Source organism: Phoenix dactylifera, chromosome 12 (assembly GCF_009389715.1).
Source record: "Phoenix dactylifera cultivar Barhee BC4 chromosome 12, palm_55x_up_171113_PBpolish2nd_filt_p, whole genome shotgun sequence".
NCBI classification, from domain to species: domain Eukaryota; kingdom Viridiplantae; phylum Streptophyta; class Magnoliopsida; order Arecales; family Arecaceae; genus Phoenix; species Phoenix dactylifera.
The window spans coordinates 213,126-225,811 of record NC_052403.1 but is presented as its reverse complement, the minus strand read 5'-3'; the positions used below and the strand labels follow the sequence as shown (position 1 = coordinate 225,811).

The 12,686-nt window shown below is 44.7% G+C and overlaps 1 protein-coding gene across 1 annotated transcript; it reads left to right on the top strand.

Moving 5' to 3' along the window:
* The first annotated feature begins 3,750 nt into the window (after positions 1-3,750).
* LOC103713141 (mannose-specific lectin 1-like) lies at positions 3,751-4,560 on the top strand. The gene has a single exon (XM_008799964.1). The coding sequence runs from the start codon at positions 3,751-3,753 to the stop codon at positions 4,558-4,560; it is 810 nt and encodes a 269-aa protein (XP_008798186.1).
* Positions 4,561-12,686: the final 8,126 nt, after the last annotated feature.

Sequence of the window (12,686 nt, the reverse complement as noted above, 5' to 3'; positions counted from 1 at the left end):
CCACAAAGAATTCCCATCAATATATAGCGAAACATTTTTGAAATTACCTTTTTGATTGAGTATTGCAATTTTATGACCATTAACATATATTACAAACATATGATGAACTAATGGTGAACTATCACCTTTTTCAAATAAATAAACAAGTAAATAAATAAATAAATAAAATCGTGGGGCTAGGAATATATGGTGAACGCTACTTGTATACAATACTATAGATTAGTTTTATTATTCTGCTTTTTTCTAGCCAAATATCAAAATGTATAAATTTATTGGGACGAAAACTCCAAATGAAACTCCTTAATGCATACGAGGAGAAAAGGGATGAGAGTACGGACATGGGAATAAAGGTGTATCGTTCCATTTTCTTTGATTTTCAAAAAGAGTTTGGATCCTCTGCAATGTGCGACTAGCACCGCAGAATATAGTACAATATGGATGGCCATCACATCATCTAATCAAAGAGACGGATGGCTATCAAATAGGGCAGGCATTGCATGCCATACATGGAATATCGCATGCCATATACACACCCTATTTATCAGCTCTCCATTTTCATGATTGGACGACATGGTGGCCATCCAGCTGTGCCTCACTCTATAGTGCAAATCATGCACCACAGAAGATTCTTGGTCTTTCTCCAAACCCCTTGCTAGATTCAGTTCAAACAAAGACGTCAACAATCCAAGCCTGCATGTATGTGTGTAGACAAACTTATAAGGGTAAAATTATAAGTTAAATATATAATAAAATGAGGGCATATACATAAATACTGATTTTAACTGATAAATATGCAACAGTCCAAGCCTGTATGTATGTGTGTAGACAAACACACATGCATGTACTTTTACTATCTATTTAGAAAGCTCAAGCTTATAATTGGGTTTCATGACTTAGGAACAAGTTCCTTGCAATTAGGTCCGACAAATTTATTCTGTATTTTGACATGCGGGCTATGTACTCAGTATTTATTGTTGCATGGCTGTCCAAACATTAAGAAGCCCTTCTATTGTTTATTCTAGATTTACTGATATGCACGTCGTGAAATTAAAGAACAAAATTTAATATATTACATTGTTACAATAATTGTTTAGTACGTTACTAATTTATTTATTTTTGGTACAACAACAGTTCATACAGCTCGCGTTAGAGTATGGCCAATCGAGTCCAAAAAAAGAAAATGGCATAAACAAGAAGAGGTACTACATGACACGTCCATAGAACCGCTCCGGAGTGTCGAGCAACAAATGAGCTGACCCAGTCAGTGATCCGGTTCACTTTCCGAAACACATGATCAGCCTGGAAGGAGTCCAAATCACTCGCCAGTCCGCAAATGTCACAAAGCAACGGTTGCCCACACCCATGTCGATCCTCTCCTCGTATCCAACCGATCATTGCGGCAAAGTTCTCCTCCAGGCACACTCTACTAGCATCGAGCACATACCTGACGAAGGTAATACCCTCCCAAGCTGCCTGAAGCTCTACCTCAATGGCAGTCATGCGATCAATGCACCGTCCTCCAGCAGCAACCAGTCTGGAGTTCTGGTCCTGGATCATGAAGCCCATGCCACTACTAGCACCATCGGCGGTCGCACCACCATCAGCCAGTAACTACCCAAAGGCCTCCCGGACCGCCACCTCACTCCAGTTGCCCTCTCCGGAAATAAACAGGTCACATGCCCTGCATCCCGCCAACCTCGCCGATTCAACCGGCATCGGCATATGACGGAGCGGAAACTCGGTCACCCATTTGTCCTCTAGCACATCAGTGGATTGCCTGTCGCCGATGGCCCATCTGGTCGCAGAAGGCATCAACGGAGCCTGAGCAGAAATCTTCCTCCATATAAAGGAACACCTGCACCGTGCCTTAACATCTTCTGTCGCTGACACGCCACCATACTTGACTCTAAGGAGGGAACACCACAAACTGTCAGGCTTTAGAATAAATCTGGCTACATGTCTCGTCACTAGTATCTCTTGTATCGCCACCAAGGAATGCACTTCTAATCCGAGTCGCAATGCCATCTTTAGCAAGAGACAAAGTGCGTCGCGAAGAGGCTGTCGAGTTGCTCGAAGGAGTGGATGGAATAAGGCCGAAGCCCGGAGAACCAGAACCGAGCCATTTTACAAAGGGTTGCTGGGAATGCCTTGCAAAGCTTGGCATTGGTGACTTCGTGCGGCTAGCATCACGAGAGCCTTAAAGCTCTCGAGGTGGTCCAGAAGATCTGAGGTGCCATTGTACGACTCCACCAAGGACATCATGAAGTCAAACCGAAGTTGAGGTTGTTGTGTCTTCGGAGCCTATCCTTGGAAATCTGCTGGCCCATCTTTTTGATTCTTCAATTGTGGTCGGCGTCCTACCGAGATGAAGACTCCATGCGACGAGGAGGCGAAAGGCTTAGAGCGGAGTTCTCACTGGAATCGAGGCTTGAAGCATGTTATTTTCCATCCCGACCGGGACTGCTCCGCTGGGTGCACCGACTCTGGGGGGACCGCTTCGAGTCCCAGCCTCGGTAATGGTAGCTGACCAATGGTATGCCGTGTGCTATCTATTGAGAGTGGTGTCTAGGGTGACCGAATTCCGGCTAGATTGGCTCCAGTTGTGTCGGCACCTGTTGCAGGCTCTAGACCGCCGCAGTTAGCACCTACACCAATTGGATGAGCGCAGGTTGAACTGCTCATTGTCCACAGGCGTGGCAAGTTGTTTCAGCGGAGTAGGATTCGAGCTCTACAGTGACCCTTGGGTGGTTGGAGCACGACGTTGCAAAGTATGCGATACATCACAGGCACCTTGTGACCTCAAGCCGATCGTCTCTCCCTTTGATGGATATTGGTGTTGCTGCGGTTTGCGAGGCCCTCTTAGCGCCATTCTTTTGTCGCTGAATCCGGACTGTGGTGGGAGAGCACCTTGATCGACTCTAAGGTCGGCTGGAGGTAAGCTGAGGAGGCCGGATGACACTTTGAGGGTCGGACTCCTCCGGAGATTGCTTGCAAAAGAGTCCGCTTGCTGAAGAATTTTTTGTGGGGAACTCTCCGATGCCTAAGTCAGAATAATGAGGCAACAAAATGGAAGGTGAAGGGTTTTAGCAGAGAGTGACTCTATGAGTAATATTTCATGCATAGTATGAGTATATTGCTTGTTATTGCGTACCTAAGGTCCCTCGAACTGCCCCTTTGTAGGTCATCGGCTGATCGACTGCTCGAACGAGGTCGGAGTCGTCTGAGGTCGGCTTTTTCTGAGGTCAAGAAGGTAGGTCTGGCCTGAGGTCGAGGTACCTCATACTTTCCCCATCAATTCAGAAATGAGAATATAAGATGCAATAAGGTCTGTTGCTAGTAGACACTTTGCATCCTAAACTTGATTGGTCATAAAAATGCGTTCGCCCACGGTAGGCCCAAACTTGATCTTAAGGATGCGGTGGGTGAGGATGGCGATAAAGAAGGTACTGGCCACCCGGTTGAAGGGATTAGGTATCATGGTGAAGATAGCCAGCAGTGCGGAAGTATATCCAAGTTTTTCGACAAAAGCGTCCAACTTATATAATATGAAATTTAGCCCGTGCGAAGGTCACTTGCGTTCCTAATGGGGAACTTGGCACATGTATTGAACGTGCACTACCCTTATGTTCACCAACAAACCCCTACTTCAATCTCTAGCATCTTTTCGTTTTTCCCGGTACGTTTCACTATCTAGGTTTTAAATATAGAGTACCCAACCAACCCATCCCGCTCTCGCCGAGACAAGCACCAATGGCCTTTCCAACCTCGGTTCCTCTTCTCATCCTTCTGCTCACCTTTGGCCTCCTCGGTCGGCCGGGCTCGGCCACCGACTTCGTCATCTACTCCGATCCCCCCACCGCTCTCCTGCCTGGCCAAATGTTCCACTATGACTTGACTCCCCAAGACATCCCGTATGGCCGGGCCTCGCTGGTCATGAAGCCCGACTGCAACCTGGTCCTTTACTTCAATGGAAGCAAAACCTGGGCCACCAACACCACCGGCCTGGGTGACAACTGCTACCTCACCATAGACTCTCACGGCGAAGCCATCGTTCAGCGCAACATACACTACCCCGTGTGGCGAAGCAACAAAACGTCCGTCGTGGGGAGCTATGCCTTCCTCTTGCAATGGAATGGAGAACTCGGCATCTATGGCCCGGCCATATGGTCGAGCTCTAACGAAGGAGAACTGAGCGATCCAAAGCCTTCCAACATCACCACGGACTACGTCTTCTATTCCTACAGCGTGTTGCCCATAGGAAAGATACTTGAATACAAGAATTACAGGCTGGTCTTGCGTGATGACTGCAACCTGGTGCTGCTCGACACCAACACCAACACCCAGGATATCAAATGGCAGACCAACACTTACAGTCCCTTGCACGACTGCTTCATCACCCTCGACCCCAACGGGGAGTTGTTCGTCAAGCATAACCGCAGGGACATTCTCTGGAGGTCCAATGAAACAACTAATTCGAATTTCTCCGCACTTGTGCTTCGGTACGACGCAAAGCTTGTTATCTATGGCCCTCAGCTGTGGACGACCAAACCATTGTGGTAGATGTTTGGGCTTGTACTTTGAGATGCTGGTGGGCTGTGAGACTATCTTAGAATGAATAACTGTCTGTGGCTTAGTTTGCTCCAGACTGCGCACTTGGTTATGCTTTGAGCTGCTCTTTATTTTTACTACTAAGCACTTGTCGTTGTGTTTCAACCTTAATTAGGATGGCATGCATGGTTGTAAACTTGTGCTTTGATTTTCTCTTATCTCATCTGGACTACCGCGATCTTCCATACCATTGTAGCTTTGGAAGTTCAAGCAACTTTTGGTCATATGGAAAAATTCTTTCTTGAAAGTTTTTCATAATCTCATATGGAAACAAACGCTAAGATCGGATATCAACCTTCTAAGTTCATCCAAGGAGAATGATGGATTAACATGCTGCGAAGCTGCAACGAAAAAATCAACCCGTTATGCCACTATACCTATGTTGGTACTGGTGAAGTATACTTTAGGTGAATGGAATATGATGTATTTCGAACTGCTGAGATTCATGATGGTGCATGAATTATTTCCCAGTGACCAATGACAAGATGCGATGCCATATTTTTCTCGCAGATATCTCGAACTTCTAATATTTTGGGCATGCGTTCTGCTTGCCAAGTCCCAACATGTCCGGCTTATGGTTGAAAGTATACTATAGTTCGGGATTTGTCAGGTTTGGGCCGTTCAGTTTATGTTGCAAATTTGCTGAATGCACATCCAGTTAATTAATTTTGCTTTTCTTATGTCTTTCCATCGAGGGAGCATCAATAGGACTAAAGTGTAGTTTTCTTCTTGGCTAGGGGAGGAAGGATGGATCAGAGAGAGGATGGATTGATCTTTGATCTATCCTCCTGTATGTTTGGGTGAACATGAAAGGACAAATGGGAATGATTCTCTCCTTTATTTTGTATAAATAAAATGAAAGAGAGTTTGGATGATATTTGTATAATATTTTTACTAAACTATCTTTTGATAATAAAGAGCGAAAAAATGTTGAGATTTTATTCAAAAAAAAAGGAACAATTTTGTCAACATAGAATCTCTTATATGCTCCATCCATCCTTCCTTTCATGACCCAAGATGGATGGGCAATTCTTTCTTTTCATCTGTCCTCCCTCTCATGACCCGAACCAAACACAGAGTAAGTGTATAATTTAGAATGACAGATTCTAGTAAAGCGAAGATGATTGTACGAGAAGAGCCATTAATTCAGATAGTACTTCAGAGTTTCGGTTTAGAAATTCCTACTGTCCAAGTTTTTGATGTGCTTTCATTTGTTGAGGCACATGATTACGTAGCGGTTCCTACTAACTACGATGAGTGATAACAGAATTTAGTCATCAAGTATTTGCTGATATGGTATCACCCTTATCACTTGGATAAGGGGGTGAGGATTTGACTTCATTTGAAATCCATTTTCTGGAATCGAACGATGTTTAGACCCTCCTAATCTTGAAAAAGAAAAGAACAACGGTATTCGGCAACTCTATAATGCGGCCTCAATTTTATTTTCGTTTTCTTGATCTATGGCACATGTTATATTGGACAATCAAGTGTACTGAATATTTCTAGCGGAAACATACATATCGGAAGTTGTGCAGATATGGAGCTGGATATATACAAAATTGTGCTATAATTATTAAACTCTGCTGCACGCTTATCGGTGTGGGGGACCCTGCCCTCTTGTCGCGGGCATCAATGACATGGACGCAGACTTGAAAGCTCTTATTTTAAGCGTCAGGACAATGAACATGGCCATGCGATGATGGCTTGCCACCTAGAGATTCCACCTGGCCTTCTAATGTGACAGGCTACATTATTAAGACTCCATGCATTTGCTCAAGCCTGATCCATGAGCCTTATGAAACATTATTATGCCATCATTTTTAGCACTTGGTGGAGAAAGTTACGTCTTCAACCGATTCTGGTGCGAGGCATGCGTGCGGCCACGTTTCATGAAACCGGCAAGTTGTTAAACGTTGCTTCCACCAAGTGGTTGATTGCAATAAAGACGGAACGTTAATATTGCTCAAGATATTTATTAGCTATATTTAAAATGAAAGCGTACTGTCACTTCATAACGTTTCAAAGTTCGTTGCAGTGTAGTACATTTATATTTTTACATGCAAATGTTAAAGAGAGCAGTGAAGACGCGAGAATCGGTCTGTTGATTTGTTACTCGGTGTTCTAGGCTTTTACTAAAGGACTAGCTTGGTTCCCAAACCAAGAGTCATAGACTTTATTGTCAAGTGGATTTATAATGGGCGTGCGCATTGGACTCAGCTTGAGCACGTTTCCAGGAATATAATAGCTCACGCATGGATCCCAAGAGCAAATATTGAGCTCTGATCTTATTTGATATTGGTTTTCCTGCACAGAATGCAATTGGACTAACTAAAATGCTAAGGAATTGGTAAATTAGATTAGATTTTATTGTTGGCTTCCTCTTCCCCATCCTTCACGTGACAAAAGGATAAAAGTTTGTACTCAAATAATAATATTTCTTTGTATTTTATAGCCTAGAAGACTGTTCACACCGGTCATAAATTAAGACAAAGAGAGAGAAATGTAGCATTAACTTTTTTTTTTTCAAAATGATCCCTAACTTTTTATCAGAACGTAAAGTTGCCATTCTAATTAAGTCACGCTTTCTATTTAACTTGCAAAACTGCTAATAGAAGGGATTAGACAAATCTAGTTATAGATATAAATTAAAAAAATATTAATTTTTTTTTAATGTAATGGATCCAGACAGTTCACGGTGCTACGTGAGGTAAGCATCTGGGCCTCGCGTTCTTAAATTTTCGGCCAGTCACGTGTTCCAATGGGCACGGAAAAAATTAATGGGATCATAGAAATTTGAATTTTAAGTGGTTACTGTTTCACCACGTGAACTAAGACCCTGTCCTTTAGCAAAAAAAAAAACTAAGACCCTGTCGAGAAACACGTTGATTGAGACTAATGACAGTGACAGCGTTCGAGTTAAACCACTATCGTCAGCAAGAGCCGGGTGGTATTACTTCACCTACTATCAAATAATAAAAAAACAAAAATCTGCATCCTTTTTTATTCTGATTTCTGTGCTATCAAATAAAGTCTGCCTCTCTGTACGCACACAAATATATATATATATATATATAGAAAGAGAAAGGAAGAAACATATATACATATACATATATGCGTATGTACATATAGGCATACTTACATATGTACGTGCATGCATAAATTCAAGTCAGATTGATAGAGAAAATATACAAATCAAATTGATCACACACTCAATGATCTAATATTAAGTCAATTAGTAAGTAGGAGAGTGGGAAGTTCGTAAAAAAATGAAATGTATGAGGGAAAGGGGGTAAAAATGGTGAGAGTGAATACGGGTGCAAATGAGCCGAACGGCTTGTGAGCTCTTTAAGCTGGACTCGGATCGAGTCCAAGATTGGCTCAACTCGACTGATTTGAGCTTGAGTAGCTTGAATAATTTTTCGAATCGAGCTCGAGTAGCAAAATACTCGGCTCGTAGACTTGTTAGTCTAGTCGAGTATATATATATTTAATAATATTATATTATATTTTGTTTTAATTATATTTTTTTAATTATGATTAATGCTCGAATTCGAGTTTAGACTTGAGCTTGAGTATGGCACAATTGACATTCGAGTGAAGCCGATATCAAGTATTGCTTTCTAAAGCTTGAATATTAAGCTTCAATCGATATCGAGCCGAATTTTGAGCTCGAATAGTTTAAATCGAGTTCAACTCAAGCTTGTAGCTATTCAATTCAACTAAACTGGGTTGCAACCCCAAAAGAAATATGAGCGAGCGGTTGGGTTGAATTCCCACCCTTTCTCGTACTCTACTGGTTGGGAGCGGGATCAAATCCCTCTCCCATCCAAAAAACCAAGGATGAATGGAACCCGGCCCCACTTTTTCTAGCCTCCAAATCCAACAACGGGCTTGGTTGTTCGTGAAGAGTATATTTCAATAATTTAAAGTTGAAATCAGTAAACTGAAAATTTTCTTTGTCAGTTGTCATCTCTTGTTTCTATCGATTCTAGACGTTCTATTGTTTCATATTTGTAGAAGAGCGCACCCTAAGATATGGAGCCGGATAACATAAACATTGCCTTGCGATGGTAACATGCCACGGGCATCAATGACATGGACACAGGCTTCAAAGCTCTTATTTTAAGTGACAGGAATATAAATGTTGCCTTGCAATTGTAGCATGCCGCCTAGAGATTCCACACGGGTTGCATGTGACTTCCGGATGGATACGAAGTGTACGAGGCATGCGTGCCGGCACGTTTATGTTTCATAAATCCGGCAAGTTGTTGAAAGTTTGCGTCCACCGAGTCATTGTCGGAAACATGAATATTGTTCAAGATATTTATTAGCTATATTTAAAATGAAAACGTATTGTCACTTCATAACGTTTCCAAGTTCGTTGCAGTGTAGTACTTTTTATATTTTTGCATGTGCAGAGAGCAGTGAAGACGAGAGAATCGGCCTGTTGATTCGATACTCGGTGTTCTAGGCTTTTAATAAAGGACTGGCTTGGTTCCCAAACCAAGTGTCAAAAGACTTTATTGTCCGAGTGGATTTATAATGGGCTTGCACATTGGACCCAGCTTGAGCACGCTTCGAGGAATACAATAGCTCAGCGTGGATCCCAGGAGCAAATTATATTGAGCTCCGATCGGATTAGGTATTGGTTTTACTGCACAGAATGCAATTGGACTAACCAAAAAGCTAAGAAATTGGTAAATTAGATTAGATTTTATCGTTAGCTTCCTCTTCTCCATCCTTCACCTGACAAAAGGATAAGAGTTTGGACTAAAATAATAACATTTCTTTGACACTGGCTGTAAGAAGGGGACAGAAATATCCGATTTTTTCATAGATCTACCATTATTAGGAGGCAGAGGAGTATGATTCGGTCCATGCGGGATGGGGCAGGATCATGAGTGGAGGATGAGAGCCCGATCAGGCACGTATTGGTTGACTTTTTTCGGTCGAGATGGACTGAGAAAGAGGGGTCGGATGGCGGGGATGTCTTCCTACGTCCGGATACTGTAGTGGGGACGTCGGAGAACGTTGCCCTGATCGAGGAGGTGATGGAGGCAGAGATCAGGGAGGCGGTCTGGGCTTTGAGGGAGGACAGAGCACTAGGGCCTAATGAGTTCTCCTCTTTTTTCTTCAAGAGATACTGGGGTATTGTTGGGAGAGTGGTGGTGGAGGTGGTTCAGTTATTCTTCCAGTCAGCGGTTATGGCAGATGACTGAAAGGCGACCTTTGTCACCCTGATCCTGAAACGGCGTGACACAGCGGAGCCCAGCCATTACAGATTTATCAATCTTTGCATCACCCTGTACAAGGTGGTGGCAAAGATATTGGTTGGCAGAATGCAGCCCCTCCTTCCTCGTCTTGTGTGTCCGGAGCAGGGGCGTTTGTCGGTGGCCGGAGTATCACCGACAACGTCATGATAGCCCAGGAGATGATGTGGGACTTGCAGCGTGTTTTGAGACATCAGAGTTACATGGCCGTAAAGCTTGATATGGAAAGAGTCTATGACAGAGTCTGATGGTGCTTCTTACAGAGGGCTTTGGTGAGCCTCGGCTTCCATGAGACTTGGATTTTCTAGATCATGGGGTGTGTGCAGGGGCCATCCTTCTCCATCTTGGTCAACGATACGCCGTCACCATTCTTCTGATCGACAATCGGCCTGCGCCAGAGTTGTTCCCTATCCCCATATTTATTTGTCATTTGTGCTGATGTTCTATCCATGCATGTAGGGTGCGGGCGCTAGTGGCCTTTGTTCCGGCCCTCGGCGCCCAGCCGATCTCTCACCTTTCTTTTTGTGGATGACTGCCTCTTATTGGCTAGAGCTTGGCCTAGGGATGCCGTGGTTCTTCGGAGTGTCTTGGTGGAGTACTGCTCAGCATCGGGCCAAAGGGTGATCGTGCTTAGCCCGAAGACTGAGTTGCGGGTGTGATAGGAGATTAGAGGGATGCTTGGCATGAGGGAGCAGGATGGGCCGTGGAGTTATCTGGGAGTCCCTATCACTGGGAGGAGGTTGCGGTCTCGGATTGTCAGGATATGGTGCACTGGGTGCAGCAGTGGCTGGAGGGTTGGAGGACGGCATCACTTTTCATGATGGATAGGGTGACCCTAGTCAGGTCTGTGCTGTGTTCTATGCCAGTCTATTTGATGTCCAATACCATCATACCGAAGACGGTGTTGAGGAGTATTAAGAGGCTTGCTCAAAGTTTTATTTGAGGGACGCAGGGCGGCAGCCGTGGGGTGCACCTGGTGGATTGGGAATCAGTATGCCAACCGACTAAGGCAGGGGGACTGGGTATCCAGTCTGTACTGACTAGAAGGGAGGTGCTGATTGCTTGGCATACAGCCAGGGTCATCTTAGAGCCGCAGTGTTTTTGGAGTCTAACGATGGTCGCCCGGTATGGCCCTATTGGGAGTAGTGTGATTCCAGATGGGGGGCAGAGGGCATCACTGATTTTGCGTGAGATATGCATGTATGTGCCCATGGTCATATCTAAATGCAGGTGGCTGATAGGTGATAGCCAGAGAGTGGACGTGGTAGAGGATGCCTGGGTGAATGAGCTTCCGTTGAGGCGCTTGCCGATCCTAGTCAGTGTTGAGGTTGGGGAGGGATTCCGAGTGTGTGACCTGCTTCTTCTCGGTGGAGGGGGGGTGGGATACCCACCAGATCGGATAGCTGTTCGGTGAGCTGCTTGTAGAGAGGATTCAGTCGACCCCAGTTTCGGAGCATCCTTGCCCGGATGTCAGAGTTTGAGCATATCCTGCAGATCTACAGTTAGGGTGGCTGACATCTGCGACGTCGTCTAAGGTGGTGAGCAACGAGCGGTGGACTGTGGCAGGATCTGGCGGTTTGGGTTGCACCTTAGGGTGACCTTATTCCTTTGGAAGGTTGCTTAGGGTCGACTACCGACGAAGCTTCTACTATTTGAGTGGGGTATGAGTATCCACCCCTAGTGCTCTGAGTGTCTGTCAGATGAGTCGCTAGATCAAGCTATTTTTCAGTGTCACCAGGCTAGGAGGATCTGGAGGCGAGCAGGGTTCTCCGTGGAGTTCTGGTGTCATGCATCATCAGTTTTACAAGTGTTGGGACGTTTGGCGGGGGCCTCGCAGTTTAGACCGAAGGCAGTCAGGGCGACCTATACAGCCTACTAGATATGGCTTGCGAAGAACGCATGGACGTTCGGAGAGACGAGCCCCCCTCCGAGGGTGGTGGCGGAGTGGGCGAGGCTGCTAGCAGTAGAGGTCTCTCAGGTGGACCATTGGGTTAGACCTTTGATAGCTCAGGATATCTGGAGCTCTACCTTTGCTCGTAGAGTCCTCACCTTTCGAGTTTCCTCAAGGTCAACTTCGATGGTTGCGTCCTGCAGGGAGGCGTGAGGGGAGATGCAGGCTTTGTGGTTAGAGGCCTGGACTTTAGGGTGATTGCTGCTGGGGATTGCTAGTTGTTGATACCTTGATACTCGAGGCCGAGTTGAGAGCTGCGTGCGCTGATCTTTGCAATGTGCGGCAGACGAGGATGGTCCTTTTGGAGGGCGACTTCGCGACGTTCATTGGGTGGATTCTGCGGATTTCGGGGGGTCGACGACTACCATCCGCTGCTGAGAAATATCTATGCCATGGTTCGTGATGGGCTGGCCATTCAGGCGAAGCATGTATTCTAGGAGGCCAATGGGGCTGCCGATTGGGTGGCTTCCTTTGCTCCCAACCATTCGGGTGGACATGTATGGGTGGACGAGGTGGAGTTGCCTAGTGCTCTCTGAGATGTATTGTTTTTTAATTTTCTTGGCTGTATTCATATACGTTTCGTATGATACTTTTGTTTTATTAAAAAAAAGATTGTTGACACCGGTCATAAATTGAGACAGCGAGAGAAAAATGTGGCATTAACTATTTTTTTTTTTAAAATGATCCCTAACTTTTTATCATAACGTTAAGTTGCCGTTCTAAATAAGTCACACCTTCTGTTCAACTTGCAAAATTGCTAATAGAAGAAATTAGGCAAACCTTGTTATAGATATAAATTTAAAAAATATTAGAATTTTTTGAATGTACCGAATCCAGACAGTCCACGGTGTTAG

What these genes read in the sequence shown, in the direction of transcription:
- LOC103713141 (XM_008799964.1), top strand. Translation starts at nt 3,751, where the DNA reads ATGGCCTTTCCAACCTCGGTTCCTCTTCTCATCCTTCTGCTCACCTTT.